The following is a 25,505-nucleotide window of genomic DNA, read 5'->3' as shown; positions in this document are numbered from 1 at the left end:
TGACTTCATTTCCGATCCTCTTGAAGGGAATTCTGAGCCAATTCTACGAGAAGTGAATACTGAATACTCTAACCAGAATTAGAGGGGCCCTGCCTCCAGCCAGGTGGAAGAAAGGGATAACCGGGTCTATTGGACTGTCTGGATTCGATGGCCTGGCACGTCAGACCCACAAGAGTATAAGGCTCTAGTAGACACCGGTGCACAGTGCACTCTAATGCCTTCAAGTTATGAAGGGACAGAACCCATTTGTATTTCTGGTGTGACAGGGGGATCCCAAGAGTTAACTGTATTGGAAGCTGAAGTAAGCCTAACTGGGAATGAATGGCAGAAACACCCCATTGTGACTGGTCCAGAGGCTCCGTGTATCCTTGGCATAGACGATCTCAGGAGGGGGTATTTTAAGGACCCGAAGGGGTATCGATGGGCTTTCGGTATAGCTGCCTTGGAGACGGAGGGCACTGAACAGTTGTCTACCCTGCCTGGTCTATCTCAAGACCCTTCGATTGTGGGGTTGCTGAAGGTTGAAGAACAACAAGTGCCAATTGCTACCACGATGGTGCACCGGTGGCAATATCGCACCAACCGAGACTCTCTGATTCCCATCCACAAATTGATTCGCGAACTGGAGATCCAAGGAGTGATCAGCAAAACTCGCTCACCCTTTAATAGTCCCATATGGCCAGTGCGGAAGTCTAATGGGGAATGGAGATTAACAGTTGACTATCGCGGCCTGAATGAAGTTACGCCACCGCTGAGTGCTGCCGTTCCAGATATGCTAGACCTTCAATATGAACTAGAGTCAAAGGCAGCCAAGTGGTATGCCACAATTGACATTGCTAATGCGTTTTTCTCAATCCCTCTGGCAGCAGAGTGTCATCCACAATTTGCCTTTACTTGGAGGGGTGTCCAGTACACTTGGAATCGATTGCCCTGGGGGTGGCAACACAGCCCCACCATTTGCCATGGACTAATCCAGACTGCACTGGAAAAAGGTGAAGCTCCGGAACACCTGCAATACATTGATGACATCATCGTATGGGGCAACACGGCAGAAGAAGTCTTTGAGAAAGGGAAGAAAATAATCCAAATCCTTCTGAAAGCCGGTTTTGCCATAAAAGAAAGTAAGGTCAAGGGACCTGCACAGGAGATCCAGTTGTTGGGAATGAAATGGCAAGATGGACGTCGTCAGATCCCAATGGATGTGATTAACAAAATAGCAGCTATGTCTCCCCCAACTAATAAAAAGGACACACAGGCCTTCTTAGGTGTCGTGGGGTTTTGGAAAATGCATATTCCAAATTACAGTTTGATTGTAAGCCCTCTCTATCAAGTGACCAGGAAGAAGAATGATTTTAAATGGGGCCCTGAACAAGAACAAGCCTTCGAACAAATTAAACGGTAGATTGGTGATGCAGTACCCTTGGGCCAGTCCGGACAGGACAAGATGTTAAAAATGTGCTCTATACTGCAGATGGAGAGAATGGCCCTACCTGGAGCCTCTGGCAGAAAGCACCTGGAGAAACCCGAGGCTGACCCCTGGTGTTTTGGAGTCGAGGATATCGAGGATCCGAGGCTCGCTATACTCCAACTGAAAAAGAGATCTTGGCAGCGTATGAAGGAGTTTGAGCCACCTCAGAAGTGGTTGGTACTGAGACACAGCTCCTCTTAGCACCCCGACTGCCAGGGCTGGGCTGGATGTTCAAAGGGAGGGTCTCCTCTACACATCACGCGACTGACGCCACGTGGACTAAGTGGATCACACTGATCACACTACGGGCTCACATAGGAAACCCCAGTCGCCCAGGAATTTTAGAAGTAATCACGGACTGGCGAGAAGGCAAAGATTTTGGAATGTCACCAGAGGAGGAGGTGGCACGTGCTGAAGAAGCCCTGCTGTATAATAAACTGTCAGAAAATGAGAGGCAATATGCCCTGTTCACTGATGGGTCCTGTCGCATTGTGGGAAAGCATCGAAGGTGGAAGGCTGCTGTATGGAGTCCTACACGACAAGTTGCAGAAACTGCTGAAGGAGAAGGTGAATCGAGTCAGTTTGCAGAGGTGAAAGCCATCCAGCTAGCATTAGACATTGCTGAAAGAGAGAAGTGGCCAGTGCTCTATCTCTATACTGACTCATGGATGGTGGCAAATGCCCTGTGGGGGTGGTTACAGCAATGGAAGCAGAGCAACTGGCAGCGCAGAGGTAAACCCATTTGGGCTGCCGCACTCTGGCAAGATATTGCGTCCCGGCTAGAGAATCTGGTTGTAAAAGTATGCCATGTAGATGCTCACGTAGCCAAGGGTCGGGCCACTGAAGAACATGGAAACAACCAATAGGGGGATCAGGCTGCCAAGATTGAAGTGTCTCAGGTGGACCTGGACTGGCAACATAAGGGTGAGCTATTTATGGGTCAGTGGGCCCATGATACCTCAGGCCATCAGGGAAGAGATGCAACATATAGATGGGCTCGAGATCGAGGGGTGGACCTGACCATGGACACTATCACGCAGGTTATCCATGAATGTGAAACATGTGCTGCAATTAAGCAAGCCAAGCGGTTAAAGCCCCTGTGGTATGGAGGGCAATGGCTGAAATATAAATATGGGGAAGCCTGGCAGATTGACTATATCACACTCCCACAAACTCGCCAAGGCAAGCGCTATGTGCTGATAATGGTGGAAGCAACCACCGGATGGCTGGAAACATATTCTCTACCCCATGCCACTGCCTGGAACACTATCCTGCGCCTTGAGAAGCAGGTCTTGTGACGACATGGCACCCCAGAAAGAATTGGGTCAGACAACGGGACTCATTTCTGAAACAACCTCATAGACACCTGGGCCAAAGAGCATGGCATTGAGTGGGCGTATCATATTCCCTATCATGCACCAGCCTCTGCGAAAATCGAGCGATACAATGGACTGTTAAAGACTACAGAATTTCTGGATGAAAATTCCTTTTCTTGTACTCATTGACTGTGCTCCATTTTAAATAAGGTACAGTCAAGAATGGCACACACATCTTAGGAGAACTGGGAATAATGGTGGGTTTATGAATTATCACACTTACAGTCAGTTGGTTTTGCAACTGCTTCACTTGTTGTTGTAATACCTCCAGCTGCTGACTCTGTCTTTTGGGGGCACTGGTTAAGTAGGAAAGCTGAGAAAGGCTGTTCAATGCTTCTTTTAATTTGCTAACTTCCTTGGACATTTCATTGATCTAGGGAGGCAAAAAATAGGTTTTCATGAAAAGCTACAAGGTATACTGTATACTCATGGGTCTCATCTTGGGGGTATTTGTGACTTTAAGAATTGGGGAAAAACAAGATGTAAACTCAATGGACAAACAGAGACATCATGTAAGCAAAAGGTTACAGTGCTTCTCTATCCTCCCTCCTAGCCCAGTCAATTCAAAATGCATTCTTTGTTCTGAAAGCCAGCAATATTTACAAACAAGGATTGCATTTACCACCTTTAGAGACACTGCTGCTGAACACAAGACAGAAACATACCAAACATAGGCCAGCTATTCACAGCCAGCAAAATACATAGTTTTTTATAAAGAAATTTGTAGTGACAGATATGGTAGTTGCAGAGTAAACATAGTCAAGTCATGTTGAGGTTGAGATGATATAGTAAACTCAGAATAGTGAATTTTTGTTCCTTTTTGATATTTTGGTTTTGTCTCCTTTGGAATGTCTTCCTGCTGTAAATCCCACTTCTTTGACTTCAGTTGCCTGAATAGTGTGAACCCAACCTAAGCAGAACTTAAAATAGGTAAATTGAAAGATCATGCATATCTCCACAGAGGAGGAAAACCAACTGTAAAGTTAAACATATTGAAAACTTCTTTGACTTTGATACCTGAATTTTTAGATGGGCAAATGCACTCAGAAGTTACTCCACTCTGTGACACTTGACACATCGTCTATTAGGTCACCCATGCACCATCCAACATGTTTTGCAGTCTGAACTCATGTACTACCCCCTCCACTGTAGTGAGTCACTAACCTTTTTATCTTTATCCTCTTCTAGTTTTGATAAGCTTTCAGAATATCTTTTCATTTCAAGATCATCTTGAGCTTGATGGTACTTTTGGTGGTGAAGACCAGTCACCTCCCATTCCTTTGCTTCAAGCAGAGTATGCATACCTTCTTTCTCTTCTTTCAAGTGCAAAACTTCATTTCTCAGTTGCATAGCATCTAAGGACACGTTTTCCTTCTCTTTGATTACATCCTTCAGTTTGGATGACAAAACACTAACTTCACCCTCTAATAATAACTGGAGCTTTTCATATGTAGCCTTGGGTACCATTGCTTCATTAATTGCAGCTTTTTCTGCCAGTAATTCCTTCTGTAGGTTTCTTACTTCGCTTTCCTTGTTGGTAAGCAGTCCTTTGAGTTCATTTATTTCTTCCTCCATTTCCTTTACAGTATTTCTGAGTGCATTCATCACCTGATGGTGTTCAGTAATTGGCAAAGAGTTTTGTTTCTGAGTGTCTAACAGTTGCTTTAGTTCTTCTGCTTCATCTAATACTTTTGTGTACTGGGATTTAATTTCTGATAACTCATTCTCCACTTTGTATTTCAAAGAATTTGTTACCTGCATCAGTTTTTCATGTTCATCTCTAGGAATGTAGTCCAAAGCTATATCATCTAGAGTTTTTCTCTTCCTATAGTCTTCAAGTTCTGTTTGTGCTTCTTTGTACAACTGAGACAATTCATTAAGTTGTCTGTTGAGCTCATCTATCATTCTGTGCATCGTATCTTTCATTTCTCCAGCTTCAGCATTAGATTCCAACTGTGTCTGATTTGTCAGCTTGTCCTGTAGCCTTTTAATTTCCTCTTGCCCTTCTTTGTACCTCTTAATCAACAATGCGTTCTCTTGATTAATGTTATCAATAACTGAACAATATGAATTCTTTATTTCCTCACACTCCACAGACAATTTGCTTGCCACATTCTGCTCTCCTTCAAACTTTTTCTGTAGCACTCTCACTTTATCTTTTTGTCTTTCACTTTCCTCCAATGGTCTCTTCAATTCTTGCTTAAGCATTTCAACTTCTTCATGTGTAACCATCAACCTACTCAGCTCAGAACTGTTTTCTTCACTTTCAGAGGAAACAAGACACAGCTTCATTTGCTTTTGTACATTGAAAACCTCTCTCACAGCTTCCTCATACCTGTTTTGAGTTTCTTGGAACTTCAGGTTAAGTCCAGAACCATTTTCTGAAATGTCTGTGCTATTTAAATGATCTGTTTCTGGGACTCTAGACTGGACCTGAGCTTCTATGTGCTTTCTTTTGGCTTCAGAATTCTCTAATTTCCTCTGCACATCCTTTAAGTCTTCCTGGAGGTACTTCATTTTTACTTCACTGGGGCTTGCCAACTTTTCTTGAATTTGGATGGCATTTAATGTAGACTTCAGCTCCTGAGCTGAGAACTCACTTTGTCTATCTGCTGTTTGATCAAACTCTGTTTGGGTTGAATGATAAGATTCTATGGTTGTATCCACTTCTTTAGGTGTTCTTTCCTGTGCAAAAAGAAACCCGAACAAATGCACAATAAAAACAAGTACATTATTATATTTTTTAGAATAGAGTAATCAAGGAAATTTTGCCACATCCTACAGAGACAATTAAAGCACCATGGAAGAAAGTTTTTAGAAAAATTCAAAACCCAGATGCTCCCATTTAGTCATCTACAGCGAGAGAAGGCAGTAAGTGCCAAGCTCCTCTGAAAGTCTAGGCTGATCTCCATAAGCTAATAATCAAAGCTATTGTCATGGTTTAACCCCAGCCAGCAACTAAGAACCACACAGCCACTCACTCACTCCCCCACCCACCCACCCAGTGGGATGGGGGAGAGAATTGGAAAAAAAGTAAAACTTGTGGGTTGAGATAAGAACAGTTTAATAGAACAGAAAAGAAGAAACTAATAATGATAATGATAACACTAATCAAATTACAATAGCAATAATAAAAGGATTGGAATATACAAAACACATGATGCACAATGCAATTGATCACCACTCACCGACCGATGCCCAGTTAGTTCCCAAGCAGCGATCCCCCCAGGCCAACTCCCCCCAGTTTATATACTAGGCATGACATCACATGGTATGGAATACCCAGTTGGCCACTTTGGGTCAGCTGCCCTGGCTGTGTCCCCTCCCAACTTCTTGTGGCCCTCCAGCCTTCTTGCTGGCTGGGCATGAGAAGCTGAAAAATCCTTGACTTAGTCTAAACATTACTTAGCAACAACTGAAAACATCAGTGTGTTATCAACATTCTTCTCATGCTGAACCCAAAACATAGCACTATACCAGCTACTAGAAAGACAATTAACTCTACCTCAGCCAAAACCAGGACAGCTATGCAAATTAAAATTCTGCTAATACAACCGTTAACAACATCTTGTAGAATGTGCTTATCATAATAAACAAAGTTATTCAGTAATTTATTGGAAAATTGAGAAGATCAAAACACTGTTTTAATCCTTTGGGGCAGAGTGTTTCCATGGTCTTACCACCAATAAGCTCGTTAAAACATTTTCACAGCACATCTCTCTAAAACGGTAAGCAGCTCTTTGTTCTGCTAGCAGATTAAAAGAGCACTAGAACAGCACAAAAATATGCCACCTGTAATTTGTCCTGTAGTTCCTTATTGTGCAATGTCAAAGAAGTGATTTTTGCTTTCATCAACAGAAGTAGATCTCGTTGGTCAGCTTCAGAAGTCACATCCAGTAAACTATCAGCACCTTTGGAGAAAGAAAAAAAAAAAAGATTAAAAAGCTTTCAAAAAGCTGAACTGTTAGCTAGTTAGTTATTCTAACCTTTCAAATCAAACAGTTTGTTCCCATGACCACTAAGCGTAGTGAGCAAGTGAACTGTTCCTAGAAACTGTTTCCCCAAAAATGTGTTAGATCACCCAATAGAAGCAGGAGGTTTTGGTGGGGAGCCCACTAGTGAAATTACAGAACATTACTGCCAATACTTATTGTGTCTCACATTCTAAGCAGAAAGGCACAGATTTCAACATTTCACACCACCTAAAACACCTAACCAAATATGAAAATAAGGATTAAGTGTTATTGTATACCTGGTGTGCTGTCACTCAGTCTGTCTTTATTATTTTGATGCAAGGAGCTGAATTCTTCCTGCTGAGACACCAAAAGAAAATGCTTTCATGGAAAGTGGATGTAAAGTTGGACAGTTCACCAAAGAGAAGTATAGACAGTATAGATCTTGCCAAATAAAGCCTGGCAAAGTGGGTTTCTTTTATTTCTGGGGTCTTGTTTAATTGCAGCATGTGGCCAGTATTTCAAAGTCCACTAAAGGCATTCAAGTTCCATTGCTCAGTTCTCATTAAATGTTAATGAAACATGGGCAACTATTTCATAGATAGTTTGGAAGGCTGCAGCCCCTGTGATAAATAATTGCAATATATTGTGATGTTTAAAAAAAAATAAAAATCTTCATTACCATAAGGTAAAGATCAGACAGAACACACACACACACACATTTCCCTGATGTATTTGGTGAAAGGGGCTCTACTTTTTGCATTGCACAATGCCATGCACTTCACTGGTATTAGGTAATGAGCTCTCAAAGCATTAATACTTTCATAACCATATTCCTAAATACTTACTAATTTAGGACTAATTCTATTTACATATTCAGTAAACATTAAAGAAATCCACACTTGCTTTATAAATTATTTTGAAACAGATTTGGATTCCTTTCTGTTCCTAAAACTCAGCTAATTAATTCACAGGAGACTCTGCAGTCAGCAAACTAGATTATTAAGGTATTGTACTTTCCTTCCCTACGCTTAATAAGAACAGAAAACTTTGATACCTTGCACACTTGGTCAGCAAAGAAAGCCTGCCCTTTTCCATTCATGGGAGTTGAAGTCGATGAGTATGGAGAAGACAAATCACTAAGCTGTAAAAGACTTTATATAAATATGTATGTATACATACATGTACATATAACTACCTCTCTAACATGTGCCCATATATACACACACACAAAAGAGTACTTTTCCCTGCACTAACACAAGTCACAACTCTAGGTTAGTTTCAAAGAGCAGATCTAACATAATCATTTACTTATGGAAGTTGGCAAAACCAGGAAACCTTCAACTTTAGATGGAAAAAGCAATTGTACAGTAAAACTTGTACAGTTGTATCTTAGATCATGCTATATGTCAAACAATTTTCTTAGTTAACCTAACCAACGTATGCTTTCATGGTGTCATCCTAATGTCAGGAAAAGCACTCATGGTAAGACAGGCATATAAAATAACAGTGATAGAGCAAATCCAGCCCACATCATTAACATTGCTCAAAATGCTTTTCACCCCCTAAAAGCATCTCAAAATTGATGTTTTCTTTACCTTAATAGGACTGATAGGAGGAGGTGGGGCTTTGCATTTTTTTGGAGTTACACTTCTTTCTGAACTTAATTTAGAGCCTTGATCATGCTGAAAGTTTCACCAGCCGGAAAAGGTAGGTTTGTTAGTTTCGTTAGTAAAGTCCAAGCAAGTTGTATTATAAAAAAAACCACCCCAAACCCCAACCCACATTAATATCAACTTTAGCAGCTCATGCAGTGCCTTATCTTTTTTTTTCCTATGCAAAGACTACATCTCTATTAACACAAAGATATTAAACATGCCTGACAATAAGAATCTGCCCCCTTGTAATCCATGCTTCAGTGAAAACAAACAAGATTTAGAGAAAAAGCAGAGGCTGACAATAGGTTTAGCACTAGCGATCTTAAATACTTCCATTCATATATAGTCCAGTCATGTAATTCTTAATGGCTACCATCTTTCCTCTCCATCAGCTTCTGCCTGAGCTCCTGAAAAACCCACATCTCCACTCAGAGAAGGAATGAACCAGTGCATTGCACCCTCATCCACTTTCCAGCCACCAGCAGGTCTACAAGATACTTGCACTCCAAGATATCATGATACTAAATAAAAAAGTGTAAAAAAACTTATTTAATTGCCTAAACCTGCTGAGATTCTCACAGGTGGGGGTCTCCAGTAAGATGTAACCAGGTATAACCTTTAATTATGTGTTTTGGAAACAGAGAACATTTCTAGATCATCTTCTCTACAGTTTGAAGAGGTAGGGAGTCCAAGAGCCAAGATCCTGCATTACACATGAGAAAAGCAGAGTATCTTCCCAGCACACGTGTGTGCATACACACACATCGTCCCTTCCTTTTTTCACTGAGGGTGCTGGCTGCTATTACAGAGAAAGGCTAAGTCTAAAAGTGATGTTCCTGAAGCACATTTCTTAAATAAGCAACAAAAACCTTTCACGTTACAGAGTAGTCAATGGCAGCGCATCTCACAGTGACATTTACTAGTGCTTCTAGTCATGTCAATTACTGTTTTTTTTCTTAAGTTACAAGCCTACATAGCCCAAGTATTTTTAAAACCAAAAGGACAAATACCTGCTTTGCTTTTGTTGGTGACTTTGTATCTGTGAAGCAGAAAAGAAGTGGAATTAAGAACAGCTATCAAAGAAGAAGTTATTTGCCATTCCTAACTCATCTCTCAGCTCTGCTTCCCACACCATAAGTTCTTTGTATGGTTTTTTAATCCCTGTCTGAAATCTGAGAAATATACTTTAATTTCCAAATTCGATTTGAACCATATCCTTTTTCTGGTGCTTTTTGTGTTTCATATTGAGATAAAATTTGAAGGTTTGTGACAATATTTATTCTACTATAGTCTCGCACCATTCTTGCACATTAGCTTCCTACTTTAGAAATCCATCTTAGTTTGACCATAAAGTCCTCTGTCTGCATTAGTTCCTTCTCCAGTCCCTCTACTGAGGAGCTATATGTTCCACTTACTTACTCTTTCACATAATAAAGGAGGATCTATTCCAAATTGTATGCAAGACTTCACAATGCTGCTACATCAGCTTACCTTTTCTTTCTCCAAAACACCTCTTTTTGCCCTGCTCAGTGCTTTATCCCATGCTAAATATTACCTACCATCTATGGCAAAGACCACATTTTCCTGCTTTTGGGAAGCCTCAGCCAGAACATCTTGAAGATGGCTTTTGAAAATTTTCAGGCTACCTTATGTAGTAAATTTGTTCATTGCTAAACATACATGTAGCCAATTCAAGAAGTGACAAACTGCAGATCGGCATCTCTTACATACCCATATCCTGAGATAACTTTGATGATAGGAGATTCTGGATCCCTGTATTCTCGGAGAGCTTGGAGTAATGCAGGGCATTCTGTTCAAAGACATCTACTAAACTGACATCTGCACCTTTCCTAAGGAAGGCTTCCGCCATGTTAAGGCTACCAGCTTCACAAGCCATCATCAAAGCAGTTCTGGACAAAACAAATGCAGAGTAAGTGTCAAGACTGTACTCTTTAAGCAGCAGCTCATTTTTTTCAGGAAAAAAATGTGACAGTTATTGTGCAATAAAGTCCAAGATTTTATCAACATGTGTATTGAGACATACATGTAACTGTTGTTTCTCCTTACAAACACCTGCCTGCCCCTCCCCCTCTTCCCCATACTCCCCAGCTGGACCTTCTTCAAAGATCTGGCTTGCTTTGCACACATCTCCAAACATTTCTAAAAATGGGTTCCTGAGGTTAAGAGGAGAGTCATAGATAAAAATAGCTGAAGGATTAAGTCAGACTATCAAATCTTACTGCCACACTCCAATTACAGCTCTGCAAGTGGTGGTACAACAAAGGAAACTTCATGGTTGGTGTCTACTACAGGCCACTGGATCAAGAAGAGGAGGTTGATGAAGAGTTCTTTCTTCAACTGCAGTAAGCATCACACTCACAGGCCCTGACCCTGATAGGGGATTTCAACCACCTGGACATCTGCTGGAAAAGCAGCACAGTGAACTGCAAGCAGTCCAGGAAATTACTGGAGTGCATTGAGGACAACTTCCTAGTACAGGTGATGAAGAGCCCAACCAGAGGAGAGGCACTGCAGGACCTGTTGCTCACTAATCATAGTATCATAGAATCATAGAATCATTTAGGTTGGAAAAGACCTTCAAGATCATCGAGTCCAACCATCAACCATGCCCACTAAACCATTGTCGTGGTTTAACCCCAGCCAGCAACTAAGCACCACACAGCTGCTCACTCACTTCCCCCCCACCCAGTGGGATGGGGGAGAAAATCGGGAAAAAGAAGTAAAACTCGTGGGTTGAGATAAGAACAGTTTAATAGAACAGAAAAGAAGAAACTAATAATGATAACACTAATAAAATGACAACAGTAGTAATAAAAGGATTGGAATGTACAAATCATGCGCAGGGCAATTGCTCACCACCCGCAGACCAACACCCAGCCAGTCCCCGAGCGGTGATTCCCTGCCCCCACTTCCCAGTTCCTATACTAGATAGGACGTCACATGGTATGGAATACCCCATTGGCCAGCTTGGGTCAGGTGCCCTGGCTGTGTCCTGTGCCAACTTCTTGTGCCCCTCCAGATTTCTTGCTGGCTGAGCATGAGAAGCTGAAAAATCCTTGACTTCAGACTAAACACTACTGAGCAACAACTGAAAACATCAGTGTTATCAACATTCTTCGTATACTGAACTCAAAACATAGCACTGTACCAGCTACTAGGAAGACAGTTAACTCTATCCCAGCTGAAACCAGGACAACCATGTTCTGGAGTGCCTTGTCTATGTGCTTTTTTTGAATACCTCCAGGGATGGTGACACCACCACTTCCCTGGGCAGCCTGTTCCAATGCCTGACAACCCTCTCAGTAAAGAAATTTTTCCTAATATCCAACCTAAACCTCCCTTGCCACAACTTGAGGCCATTTCCTCTCGTCCTATCTCCAGCCACCTGACAGAAGAGACCAGCACCCACCTCACTACAACCCCCTTTCAGGTAGTTGTAGAGAGCTATAAGGTCTCCCCTCAGGCTCCTCTTCTCCAGACTAAACATCCCCACTTCCCTCAGCTGCTCCTCATAAGACTTGTGCTCCAGGCCCCTCACCAGCTTTGTTGCCCTTCTCTGGACACGTGCCAACACCTCAAAGTCTTTCCTGTAGTGAGGGGCCCAAAACTGAACGCAGTACTCAAGGTGCGGCCTCACCAGGTCCAAATACAGGGGAACAATCACCTCCCTGCTCCTGCTGGCCACACTTTTTCTGATACAGAAGAACTTATCGGAGAGGTCAAGACTGGAGGTAGCCTGGGCTGCAGTGATCATGCCCTGGTAGAATTCTCAATCTTGAGGGGTACAAGATGGGTAAAAAGTAGAGCCAGGACCCTAAACCTCAGAAAGGCAAACTTTTGGCTGTTTAGAGTGCTAGTGCGTGGGTTCCCTTGGGAAACTGCCCTCAGAGGCAAAGAAGCAAATGAGAGCTGGGAGATATTTAAAGACATTTTTCTTATGGTGCAAGAGCTCTCAATCCCGATGTGCAAGGAGTCGGGCAGGGGAGGCAGGAGGCCAGCTTGGCTAAGTCAAGACCTCTTAGTCAAACTAAAACACAAAACCAAAATGCATAGGCAGTGGAAGCAGGGATATACATCCTGGGGAGATTATAGTGATATGGCCCGAGAGCACAGGGAGGGGATCAGGAAAGCCAAGGCACAGCTGGAGCTGAACTTGGCTAGGCACATAAAAAAATAACAACAAAGGTTTCTTCAGGACAACAAAGGAAAATGAAAGAAACTGTACCCCCCGATGAGCAAAACAGGAGATCTGGCTACATCTGACATGGAGAAGGCTGAGGTATTCAATGACTTTTTTGCCTCAGTCTTCACCGGCAAGTGCTCTAGCCACACCACCCAATTCACAGAATCCAAAGGCAAGGACTGGGAGAATGAAGTACTGCCTGCTGTAGGAGAAGATGAGGTTCGAGACCATCTAAGGAACCTGAAGATGCACAAGTCCATGGGACCTGATGAGATGCATCTGAGGGTCCCGAGGGAACTGGCAGATGAAGTTGCTAAGCCACTATCCATCATATTTGAAAAGTCATGGCAGACTGGTTGTCCTGGTTTTGGCTGGGATAGATAATTTTCTTCCTAGTAGCTGGTATAGTGCTATGTTTTTGAGCTAGGTATGAGAAGAATGTTAATAACACACTGATGTTTTCAGTTGTTGCTAAGTAGTGTTTCCACTAAGTCAAGGATTTTTCAGCTTCTCATGCCCAGCCAGCAAGAAGGCTGGAGGGCCACAAGAAGTTGGGAGGGGACACAGCCAGGGCAGCTGACCCAAAGTGGCCAACTGGGTATTCCATACCATGTGACGTCACATCTAGTATATAAACTGGGGGCAGTTGGCCTGGGGGGATCGCTGCTTGGGAACTAACTGGGCATCGGTCGGTGAGTGGTGATCAATTGCATTGTGCATCATGTGTTTTGTATATTCCAATCCTTTTATTATTGCTATTGTAATTTGATTAGTGTTATCATTATCATTATTAGTTTCTTCTTTTCTGTTCTATTAAACTGTTCTTATCTCAACCCACAAGTTTTACTTTTTTTTCCGATTCTCTCCCCCATCCCACTGGGTGGGTGGGTGGGGGAGTGAGTGAGTGGCTGTGTGGTTCTTAGTTGCTGGCTGGGGTTAAACCACAACACTGGTGAAGTTCCCGGTGACTGGAAAAGGGGAAACATAACCCCCATTTTTAAAAAGGGAAAAAAGGAAGACCTGGGGAACTACAGGCTGGTCAGTCTTACCTCTGTGCAGCAAGATCATGGAGCAGGTCTTCCTGGAAACTATGCTAAGGCACATGGAGAACAGAGAGGTGATTGGAGACAGCCAACAAGGCTTCACTGAGGGCAAATCATGCCTGACAAATTTGGTGGCCTTCTACGACAGGGTTACAGCATTGGTGGATAAGGGAAGACCGACTGACATCATCTACCTGGATACGTGTAAAACATTTGATACTGTCTTGCACAACATCCTTGTCTCTAAAATAGAGAGATGGATTTGATGGGTGGACCACTCAGTGGATAAGGAATTGGCTGGATGGTTGCACTCAAAGAGTTGTGGCCAATGGCTTGATGTCTGGGTGGAGACCAGTGGCGAGTGGGGTCCCTTAGGGTCCATATTGTGACCAGTATTATTTAACATCTTTGTTGGGGACATGGACAGTGGGATTGAGTGCATCCTCAGCAAGTTTGCCAATGACACCAAGTTGAGTGGTGCAGTTGATTCACTGGAGGGAAGGGATGCCATCCAGAGGGACCTTGACAGGCTTGAGAGGTAGGCCCAAGCAAACTTCATGAAGTTTAACAAGGCCAAGTGTAAAGTCTTGCACCTGTGTTGGGACAATCCCAAACATGGATACAGGCTGGGCGATGAGTGGATTGAGAGCAGCAATGAGGGGAAAGACTTGGGGGTACTGGTGGATGAAAAACTGAATATGAGCTGGTAATGTGCACTAGCAGCCCAGAAAGCCAAATGCATCCTGGGCTGCATCAAAAGAAGTGTGGGCAGCAGGTCGAGGGAGGTGATTCTCCCCCCCCTACTCTGCTCTCGTGAGACACCACCTGGAGTACTGTGTTCAGCTCTGGGGCCCCCAGCATAAGAAAGACATGGACCTGTTGGAGCAAGTCCAGAGAAGGACCATGAAGATGATCAGGAGGCTGGAGCACCTCCTGTATGAGGACAGGCTGAGACACTTGGGGTTCTTTAGCTCCAGGGTGACCTTATTGCAGCCTTCCATTACTTAAAGCGAGCCTACAGGAATGATGGGGAGGGACTCTTTATCAGGGAGTATAGTGATAGGATGAAGGGCAATGGCTTTAAATTGAAAGAGGGTAGATTTAGATTAGATATTAGGAAGAAATTGTTTATTGTGAGGGTGGTGAGACACTGGAACAGGTTGCCCAGAGAGTTCGTGGATGCCCCATCCCTGGAAGTGTTCAAGGCCAGGTTGGATGAGGCTTTGAGCAACCTGGTCTAGTGGAAGGTATCCCTGCCCATGGCGGGGGAGGTTGGAACTAGATGATCTTTATGGTCCCTTCCAACAAAAACCATTCTATGGTTCTATGATTTCATTACTGCTGTCCTTCACATGTTGCTTTTAAGACAAAATAGAGAAACAGATTTCAACCAAAAAGCCAAATAAATCTCAAAGCTCTTCAGTGAAACCGAGAGATTGGTTTGACCTCAAATCCTGAGCCACTCAGTTAAAAAAAAAAATAAAGTTCATTACAGCACAATCAATTCCCTCTCCAGCACAGGGCATCTAGACAGTGCCAGATCCTAGAGTAAGGGTAACATTCAGAAGTAGCGCTTTCCTAACAGGTTGTATCTGTTCTTCCTCAATGAATTGAAGGGATCACAAGAGATGTACAGAATAGTAACACACACAGAGAAAACCCCACCTTTCAAACATGCTCTAATATTACTTTCCTGCTTGGGCATAATTCTCCCTTATTAACATGAAAACATACCTAATAGGTTGGCCAAGTTCACTGGCAAACATTCCTCAGTGCAGACACGAAACTAAAAAGTTACTACACTGACAATATTTACTAGATATTAAGACAATCATTTAACTGATGAAGTAAACATAGTCCCCATAAATGTGAGTGTCCTGGTTTCAGCTGGGATAGAGTTAATTGTCTTCCTAGTAGCTGGTACAGTGCTATGTTTTGAGTTCAGTATACGAAGAATGTGGATAACACTGATGTTTTCAGTTGTTGCTAAGCAGTGTTTAGTCTAAAGTCAAGGATTTTTCAGCTTCTCATGCTCAGCCAGCAAGAAATCTGGAGGGGCACAAGAAGTTGGCACAGGACACAGCCAGGGCACCTGACCCAAGCTGGCCAATGGGGTATTCCATACCATGTTGTTGGGGAATGTAACGAATCTACGGAATTCCTGACAGTTCGAGAACAGCGCGACCTCGAGCAGCTTGTAGTATATCCTTGAAGAGTCTGGAAAGATCCGAGAAGACCGGTACAAAAACAAGATAGTGATAAGAAGAACCGTCCTAACGAACTCACCAATCATGAATTGTTAGTTACTAACCAAACCAATCATATACTAACACATACTCTAAAGAAGGGTATAAAAAGGTGTGTTAGAACAATAAAGTAGCCATTTTGCGTGATCTATTACTTGTCGTGTCCGTCTCTACCGCGACAAATGGTGACCCCGATGCGCCTGAGCGAACAGATCATCTAACGGCGATAAATCCAGCACTAGAGAGAAGTATACCAGTGGCGACGAGAGCTGCGAGAGAGTATACCGGCGGCGAGAAAAACGCTGCGGAGACGGAGCCCGGTGAAGCTGAGAGCAGTTGAATCTGCCTGGTCCGGACCTGAGCCTAGACACCTAATAAGGTGAGCCGCCGGGGACTACTACTGTTAGAATGGGGCAGCAATTAACTAAGGAAGAGGAGACAATTTTGTCTACCTGGAGAGCCCTGTTAAAAAGAAAAGGGGTTAAAACCTCCGAACAAAACCTGAGGAGGATTTTATTATGGTGTAAGACCCACGGCTTTCAAGCCACAACTCTTACTGCGTTTAGTGTGGGAGCATGGCAATCTGTGGCCTTGAAAATGTTTGAGGAGATTTCTAAGGGGCAGACAGACCTGTGCGAGTTGGCTGTCGTATGGCGTTTGTTAACTGAGACTCTGAAAGACTGGAAAGCAGATTGTGATGCAAAAGATCAGCAAAAGAATGATGAGAAATCAGTAAATGGTAACACGGAAACAGCTTCGGCTCAAGCAACGGCTGCGGCCGATGCTGCGATTTCAGCAGATGCGGGTAGAAAACCCCTCACGAGCAAAATTAGATCATACCCTTACTCACCTCCTCCTCCTACGCCATTAATCACTTTCCCGGGCGATGAGGGGCCCTCCTCACCTACTGGTGCGGCAGCAGAAGCGGTGACTCCATCAGCCCCCCCCGAAGCGAAAAATGTGGCGATTAACACTGAGCCCGAAAGCCAGGGCCATGCCGAAAACCAAGGCCGTGCCGAAAGCCAAGGCCGTACCGAAAACCAGGGCCGTGCCGAAAGCCAGGGCCGTGCCGAAAACCAGGGCCGTGCCGAAAGCCAAGGCCGTAACGAAACCCAGGGCCATAACGTACGTGAGGGCCGACAGGATGGTGGGACTCAAACTGAATGTGAGGGCCGCACGGAAAATGAGAGCAAAAATGAAACTGAGGCAGAAAAATCTCTAACTGACGCTATGCGATCCCTGCAGCTTGCAGATAAATCCATACCAAAAGAACCCCTGCCATGGACTCTCCCTCCGTCCACAGTAACTGTGGTCCCGAGATCCCCTGATCAATTTTGGGAGGGAGTTAGACGATATGCTGCCGACTCCGGCAACTGGGATCTAGTAGAACGCCTCAGCCAGTGCTCTCTAACACCTGCGTTTCTAAAGCCTCTAGATAACGCAGCGGGGCCTCTTGTTACATTTCCTGTTTTCAAAGCTGCTGCGGGCACGAACCGGCAAGATGAGCACACTCCAATCGGCTGGAGAGTAGTGCAGGATTTGCAGAATAAAGTACAAAAATTCGGAATTAATTCTCCTGAAGTGATGCAACTTCTTCGTATAATTAGCACAGATCTGCTGTGTCCATATGACATAATGCATCTGGCACAAGTGCTGTTTCAGCCCGTACAGTTGCAAGTATTTCAATCCACCTGGAGGCAGATGGCACGCACGGCGGCGCTGCATAATTCACGACTGCCACGGGACGACCCGAGAGTAGGCCTGGGAGAGGAAGCCTTGCTTGGTGAAGGGCAGTATAGTAACCCTCAGCTACAGGCTACGTGGCCTCCACTGGCTCTCGAACAGGCACAACATATAGGCCTTCTGGCAATAAAGAGAACCATGGATTTGGCAGCCCCGAAGCAAAAATATGCCACTATTCGTCAAGGCCCCACAGAACCCTTTTTACAATTTGTAGAAAAAATATCTGCCGCCCTGGAAAAACAGGTAGACGATGAGGTCTTAAGACAAATGTTATGCAAACAGCTGGCAAAAGATAATGCTAATGAGGATTGTCAAAGGATCATACAGGCTCTGCCAGGAGATCCTTCTGTCCCTGACATGGTAGCTGCATGTTCTAAAGTTGGGACGCTGGTACACACAGTGACCACCATAGCCAATGCTATCAAAGATTCTGGAAAGTGCTCTGGGTGTGACAGTGAAGGGCGTGTCGCTGTACAGACTTCTCCACACAAAACATCCCCACGTAAACACCCGGTACACCACTCACCGGAGGTTATTTGCAAGAAATGCGGAAAATCAGGGCATTTTGCCAAACAGTGTCGTTCTAAATTTCATGCTAATGGGCAGCCGCTACAGGGAAACCGCAAAACGAGCGCGGGAGGGCGCGCGATGACATCAAATCCCCCTCCAACAACGAGCCAACTCCCCTCTGTGAACAACTGTCAGCCGCAACAGCTGGCTCAGCAGGGCTGGATGTATCCACCGCCGACACAGTAACTCTAGTCACGAAAGACATTGTTAAGGTCCCTCTTAATGCAAGGGGTCCTATCGGACGAGGGCTGAGTGCATTATTATTGGGAAGATCAAGTAGCACGTTAAATGGAATAATTGTGCATGTGGGAGTTATTGATGCTGACTTTACAGGTCAAATTTGCGCAATGATTTCAACCCCCTATCCACCAGTAACAATCCCTAAAGGTACTCGTATTGCTCAACTTGTTCCCTTTTTGAGCTCTGTTTCGAAAGCAGAACAGCAACTGCGATGCGATGGAAGCTTCGGCTCTACAGGACCCCCTCAGGCCTGCTGGTCCCAGACTGTCTCATCATCCCGACCACAAATGACGTGCACCGTGTCGAATCATGGAAAAATGCCAAGTACAGTAAGGCTTGCAGGGCTCCTGGACACCGGAGCCGATGCTACTATTATAGCCGATTATTTGTGGCCGTCCACCTGGCCCACAGAGGAGGCTGGTGTGGGAGTACTGGGGCTGGGAGGGTCCACGCCTGCAAAGGTAGCAGCCACTCCAGTTCTGATTACCAATCCCGAGGGCCAACAGGCAGTTCTTAAACCATATGTGGCAGCAGCTCCCCTCACTTTATGGGGGAGGGATTGCTTGTCGCAATGGGGGGTGAAAATTACCACGGATTTTTAACGGGGGCCACTGTGTTGCAGGGTGTTAAACAACCCACGCTTGTTCTAACCTGGTTAACGACTAACCCTGTGTGGGTGAATCAGTGGCCCCTACCAATTGAAAGATTAAAGGCCCTGCAAGAATTGGTAGCGGAACAACTGGCTGCCGGACATATTGAACCATCTCATAGTCTGTGGAATACTCCATTGTTTGTGATAAAAAATAAATCAGGTAAATGGCGATTGTTGCATGACCTGCGGCAGGTCAATGCTGTCATGGCCACGATGGGGGCTCTGCAACCAGGCATGCCTTCACCTGCCATGATCCCTCATGATTGGGAAATCATTGTCATGGACCTTAAGGATTGCTTTTTTACAATTCCATTAGCTGCCCAAGACAAAGAAAAATTTGCATTCTCTGTGCCCTCTATCAATCATACAGAACCAGCAAAATGATATCAATGGAGAGTTCTGCCACAGGGCATGAAAAATTCACCAACCATTTGTCAATGGTTTGTTGCACAAGCTTTCTCACCTGTATGGGAAAAATTCCCTACTAGTTATTGCTATCATTATATGGATGACATTCTGTTAGCATCTGTGATGGGTTGACCCTGGCTCAACACCAGGTGCCCACCAAAGCCGTTCTATCACTCCCCCATCCTCAGCTGGATAGGGGAGAGAAAATATAACAAAAGGCTCGCGGGTCGAGATAAGGACAGGAGAGATCATTCACTATTACCGTCACGGGCAAAACAGACTCAATTTGCAAAACATACTCAATTTATTACAAATCAACCAGAGCAAGGTAATGAGAAGTAAAATGAAATCTCAGAACACCTTCCCACCACCCCTCCCTTCTTCCCGGGCACAACTACCCTCCCGGATTTCACCACCAAGCCCCCCCAGCGGCACAGGGGGACAGGGATGGGGTTTATGGTCATCACACGTTATTTTCTGCCGCTTCACCTCCTCAGGACGAGGGCTGATCACACTCTTCCCCTGCTCCAGCGTGGGGTCCCACCCACGGGAGACAGTCCTCCACGAACTCCTCCAACGTGGGCCATTCCCACGGGCTGCAGTTCTTCATGAACTGCTCCAGCATGGGTCCTTTCCACGGCGTGCAGTCCTTCAGGAGCACACTGCTCCAGCGCGGGTCCCCCACGGGGTCACAAGTCCTGCCAGAAAACCTGCTCCGTGGGCTCCTCTCTCCACAGATCCGCAGGTCCTGCCAGGAGCCTGCTCCAGCGCGGGGTTCCCACGGGGTCACAGCCTCCTTCGGGAACCCACCTGCTCCGGCGTGGGGTCCTCCACGGGCTACAGGTGGATATCTGCCCCACCGTGGACCTCCCTGGACTGCAGGGGGACAGCCTGCCTCACCAGGGTCTTCACCACGGGCTGCAGGGGAATCTTCGCTCCGGCGCCTGGAGCATCTCCTCCCCCTCCTTCTTCACTGACCTTGGTGTCCGCAGGCTTGTTTCTCTTACATGTTCTCACTCCTCACTCCGGCGGCAGTTTCTCCCCGTCCCAACTTTTTTCCTTCTTAAAAATGTTATCACAGAGGCGTTACCACTATCACTGATTGGCTCGGCCTTGGCCAGCGGCGGGTCCGTCTTAGAGCCAGCTAGTATGGGCTCGCTCTCTCTCGAACACAGGGGAAGCTTCCAGCAGCTTCTTACAGAAGCCACCCCTGTAACCCCCCCCCCCCCCCCGCTACCAAAACCTTGCCAAACAAAACCAATACACATCAGACAACAAGGAGCAGTTGAATGACATGAAATATTTGACCATGCATTCACTACGACAATATGGGTTAGTTATTGCCCCTGAAAAAGTGCAAGTAATAGCACCCTGGAAATACTTGGGAATGACAATTACAAACAAACAGGTTGTGCCCCAACCTGTGAAGCTTAACCTTGCGGTTAAGACACTCAATGATGTACAGAAATTAATGGGATCCTTGAATTGGATCAGGCCCTATCTTGGACTGACTAATTCGCAGTTACAACCTCTATTGGACTTATTAAAACATTCCAATGATCCAACAGAACCCAGAATATTAAATAAGGAAGCATTAAATGTAATTCACATGGTGGAACAATGTATATACAAGAAATTTGTTTCTCGAATTGATCTGTCTCAATTGGTACAATTCTTTGTACTAATTGACAAAACTGTGCCATTTGGTGCCTTGGTGCAGTGGAATTCTGAGTGGGATGATCCATTACACATTTTAGAATGGATGTTTTTGTCATTCCGACCACGAAAAACTGCTCCTGGCTTGTTTGAACTTATTTCTGATGTAATCATAAAAGCCAGAAAACGATGTGTAGAACTAACATGACGTGATCCAGCTACGATTGTTTTACCTGTTCAAAATTGGTACTTTGAATGGTGTCTGGCGAACAATTACGAGCTGCAAGCAGCTATGGCGGGCTTTCAAGGACAGATCTCGTATCATCTACCGTCGCATCCGCTCCTGAAATTTGCTCGAGATATACCATTTGGGCAGAAAAATTTAAGCCAGCCGGAACCTGTGAAAGGTCCTACCGTCTTCACGGACGGCTCTGGAAAAATGGGTAAAGCAGCAGTAGTATGGTACGAGAACAACACTTGGAACAGCAAAGTGGTACATCAAAATGGTTCCCCACAAGTAGTAGAGCTACGTGCAATGGCTGTTGCCTTTTCTATTTTTTCTGCTCCTGTAAATATTGTAACTGACTCAGCGTATGTAGCTAATCTAGTTTCTCGACTAGACAAAGTGGCTTTGACCATGTCAGACAATCAATTATTATTTGATGTGCTTTTAGACCTTTGGAAACGTGTTCAATTATGAACGGAACCTTATTTTATCATGCATATCCGTAGTCATACCAATTTACCAGGTTTTTACACGGAAGGTAATGCCAGAGCGGATGCTCTTGCTTCTGCTATGGCTTTGGCTACTGTTCCTAACATCAAGCAACAAGCTATATTATCACATCAATTTTTTCACCAAGGTTTTCGAGCTTTACGAAGGCAATTTGGTCTGTCCCATGCTGAAGCTCCTTCTATTGTAGCTGCCTGTCCTGATTGTCAGGGAATTCACACTCCGGCGTATTTTGGTACTAATCCCAGAGGTATACAAGCTTTACAGATTTGGCAATCTGATGTTACTCATATTAATGAATTTGGCAGACAAAAATATGTTCATGTTTCTATTGATACTTATTCTCATGCTTTGGTAGCAACAGCACATAATGGAGAAACAGGAAAAGATGTAATTCGGCATTTCCAGAAGGCTTTCGCTATGCTCGGGGTACCTCACCAAATTAAAACGGACAATGGCCCGGCATATGCTTCACGAAAAGTTCAAACATTTTTTAATCTCTGGGGTGTTACTCATGTCACAGGCATTCCCCACTCCCCCACAGGACAAGCAATTGTTGAGCGTGCACATGGCACACTGAAGCAGCAGCTTCAAAAACAAAAAGGGGGAATGGTTGGGGAACCACCACAGGCATGTTTAGATAAAGCAGTTTATGTTCTTAATTTTCTCCATTGTAGCGATAATTCTCCCCTACCTCCTCTTTTTCAACATTTCTCTTCTCTCTGTTCAACACAGAATTTACAAAAGGGTATCAAAGTACATGTTAAAGATTTAGTTACATGTCAGTGGAGTGGACCATGTGAGCTATTAACCTGGGGAAGGGGTTATGCTTGTGTTTCCACAGATGCTGGTCCTCGCTGGGTTCCTGCTTGGTGTGTTCGGCCTGTATTGGAACCTGCCTCAGGGTGAAGGATGGGTGATCTCACAACCTAAACAAAATGTCTGGGTCACTTTAGCAAACATGACACATCAGGACACCTTGTGTCTCGCCACAGCAACCCCTGAGAATCCATTCTCTACATGCTTGGTGGGACTACCCGTGGACACCTGGCCGAACCCACTGCGGATCCCAAATCTCTGTGATTCTCCAAAAAGTTGTACAAAAAACTGGGATCGTGTGTATGCGCATCTTTTGCCAGTCACCCAGGAACCCCAAGAGTTAGAATTATTAGGATCTGTAATGATGGATGCTTGTGTGTTCTTTAATTACTCTTATAGCAATATTGCTCATCAGGGTTGAAATGTTAATGCAACTAGTATTCTCTATCGTAATGCAACTGCGTGGTGTAATTATACTGCACCTAATGCTTCGCGATCTTCTGTTGTTCCTCTTGCGCTACCTCCTGGCGTGTTTCTAATCTGTGGAGAACGTGCCTGGGGAGGCATTCCATCTAAACTGAATGGAGGCCCGTGTAGCCTCGGACGCCTCACGTTATTAACACCAAATATGTTAACGATTCTGAACATGACTCGAAAGCATAGACGAGTCCAAAGGTTTGCTCATCAGTTTAGCAGTTCCTGTCAAGATGACATCGAATTTTGGAATCGAGGCCAGATTCTAACAGCCTCCATATTGGCACCAGGAGTTGGCGTTGCAAATGCCTTAAGAACTTTAAATAAGTTAGGATGTTGGCTTAGTAAGCAATCTAAGGCCACCTCTTTAGCTTTAAGTAACCTTCTAACTGATGTTGGTAGTGTTAGACATGCTGTGTTGCAAAATAGAGCAGCAATTGATTTTTTGCTTTTAGCACAAGGACACGGTTGTGATGAGTTTGAAGGGATGTGTTGTATGAATCTGTCCGACCATTCAGAATCCATTTTCAGTAGTATTCAACAATTAAAGAAGGGAGTCAGGAAGCTGACAGAAAGCGATGAATTAGATTGGCTAACAAAGATGTTCAAGGGTTGGGGATTGTCTGGATGGTTGGTATCTCTGCTCAAAACTGTGGGGGTAGTTATCTTGGTTGTGATAACTGTGCTCCTAATGTTGCCCTGTCTTTTCAGTCTTCTGCAAAGGGCCCTGCAGGGGGCGGCCAGGATGATATTTTTAGCACAAATACAAAAAGGGGGAATTGTCGGGGAATGTAACGAATCTACGGAATTCCTGACAGTTCGAGAACAGCGCGACCTCGAGCAGCTTGTAGTATATCCTTGAAGAGTCTGGAAAGATCCGAGAAGACCGGTACAAAAACAAGATAGTGATAAGAAGAACCATCCTAACGAACTCACCAATCATGAATTGTTAGTTACTAACCAAACCAATCATATACTAACACATACTCTAAAGAAGGGTATAAAAAGGTGTGTTAGAACAATAAAGTAGCCATTTTGCGTGATCTATTACTTGTCGTGTCCGTCTCTACCACGACACCATGTGACGTCCTATCTAGTATAGGAACTGGGAAGTGGGGGCAGGGAATCACCGCTCGGGTACTGGCTGGGTGTTGGTCTGTGGGTGGTGAGCAATTGCCCTGCGCATCATTTGTACATTCCAATCCTTTTATTACTACTGTTGTCATTTTATTAGTGTTATCGTTATCATTATTAGTTTCTTCTTTTCTGTTCTATTAAACCGTTCTTATCTCAACCCATGAGTTTTACTTCTTTTCCCGATTTTCTCCCCCATCCCACTGGATGGGGGGGAGTGAGTGAGCAGCTGTGTGGTGCTTAGTTGCTGGCTGGGGTTAAACCACGACAGTGAGCCCCGGAGAAGTGATGGCTGTTGCAGTGCTGTGCTAAAAAGTAGTGCTGAGTGATAACTTGGATAGCAGTTCCACAGTAATACGAAACTAGACACGTGTAGTGGGTTGACCTTGGCTGGATGCCAGGTGCCCACCAAGCCGCTCTATCACTCCCCCTCCTCAGCTGGACAGGGGAATGAAAATATAACAAAAGGCTCATGGGTCGATAAAAGGACAGGAAGAGATCACTCACCAGTTAGTGTCACGGACAAAACAGACTCGACTTGGGGAAATTAATTTATTGCCAATAAAAATCAGTGTAGGAAAATGAGAAATACAACCAAATCTTAAAACACCTTCCCTCCACCCATCCCTTCTTTCCACGCTCAACTTCACTCCCGAGTTCTCTACCTACCCCCCACAGAGGCACAGGGGAGACAGGGAATGGAGTTTACAGTCAGTTCATCAAACGTTATTTTCTGCTGCTTCATCCTCCTCAGGGGCAGGACACATCACACTCTTCCCCTGCTCCAACTTGGGGTCCCTCCCACGGGAGACAGTCCTCCACGAACTGCTCCAGTGTGGTGGGTTGACCCTGGCTGGACACCAGGTGCCCACCAAACCCGTTCTATCACTCCCCCTCCTCAACTAGACAGGGGAGAGAAAATATAACAAAGAGCTTGTGGGTCTAGATAAGGACAGGAGAGATCACTCACCAATTACCGTCACGGGCAAAACAGACTCAGCTTGGGGAAAATTAACTCAATTTATTACAAATCAACCAGAGTAGGGTAATGACAAATAAAACCAAATCTCAAAACACCTTCCCTCCACCCCTCACTTCTTCCTGGGCACAACTTCACTCCCGGATTCT

At 44.7% G+C, this 25,505-nt stretch overlaps 1 protein-coding gene across 1 annotated transcript in view; it reads right to left on the bottom strand.

Annotated features, from left to right (window-relative positions):
• Window positions 1-2,929: 2,929 nt before the first annotated feature.
• The window catches only part of LOC126035548 (ankycorbin-like), a 352,600-nt gene continuing 330,024 nt past the window's right edge, over window positions 2,930-25,505 (bottom strand). The window contains exons 10-17 of the mRNA XM_049794190.1: window positions 10,187-10,365; window positions 9,466-9,494; window positions 8,396-8,482; window positions 7,855-7,941; window positions 7,097-7,154; window positions 6,637-6,755; window positions 4,009-5,529; window positions 2,930-3,217 (exon numbers count right to left, since the gene is read on the bottom strand). Coding sequence (XP_049650147.1) covers window positions 2,930-3,217; window positions 4,009-5,529; window positions 6,637-6,755; window positions 7,097-7,154; window positions 7,855-7,941; window positions 8,396-8,482; window positions 9,466-9,494; window positions 10,187-10,365 — 2,368 coding nt within the window. The remainder of the gene's footprint in view (window positions 3,218-4,008; window positions 5,530-6,636; window positions 6,756-7,096; window positions 7,155-7,854; window positions 7,942-8,395; window positions 8,483-9,465; window positions 9,495-10,186; window positions 10,366-25,505) is intronic.

This window comes from Accipiter gentilis, chromosome W (assembly GCF_929443795.1).
Source record: "Accipiter gentilis chromosome W, bAccGen1.1, whole genome shotgun sequence".
In the NCBI taxonomy this organism is placed as follows: domain Eukaryota; kingdom Metazoa; phylum Chordata; class Aves; order Accipitriformes; family Accipitridae; genus Astur; species Astur gentilis.
Note: the sequence above shows the minus strand (reverse complement) of the source record. Positions and strands in the feature narration are given on the sequence as shown.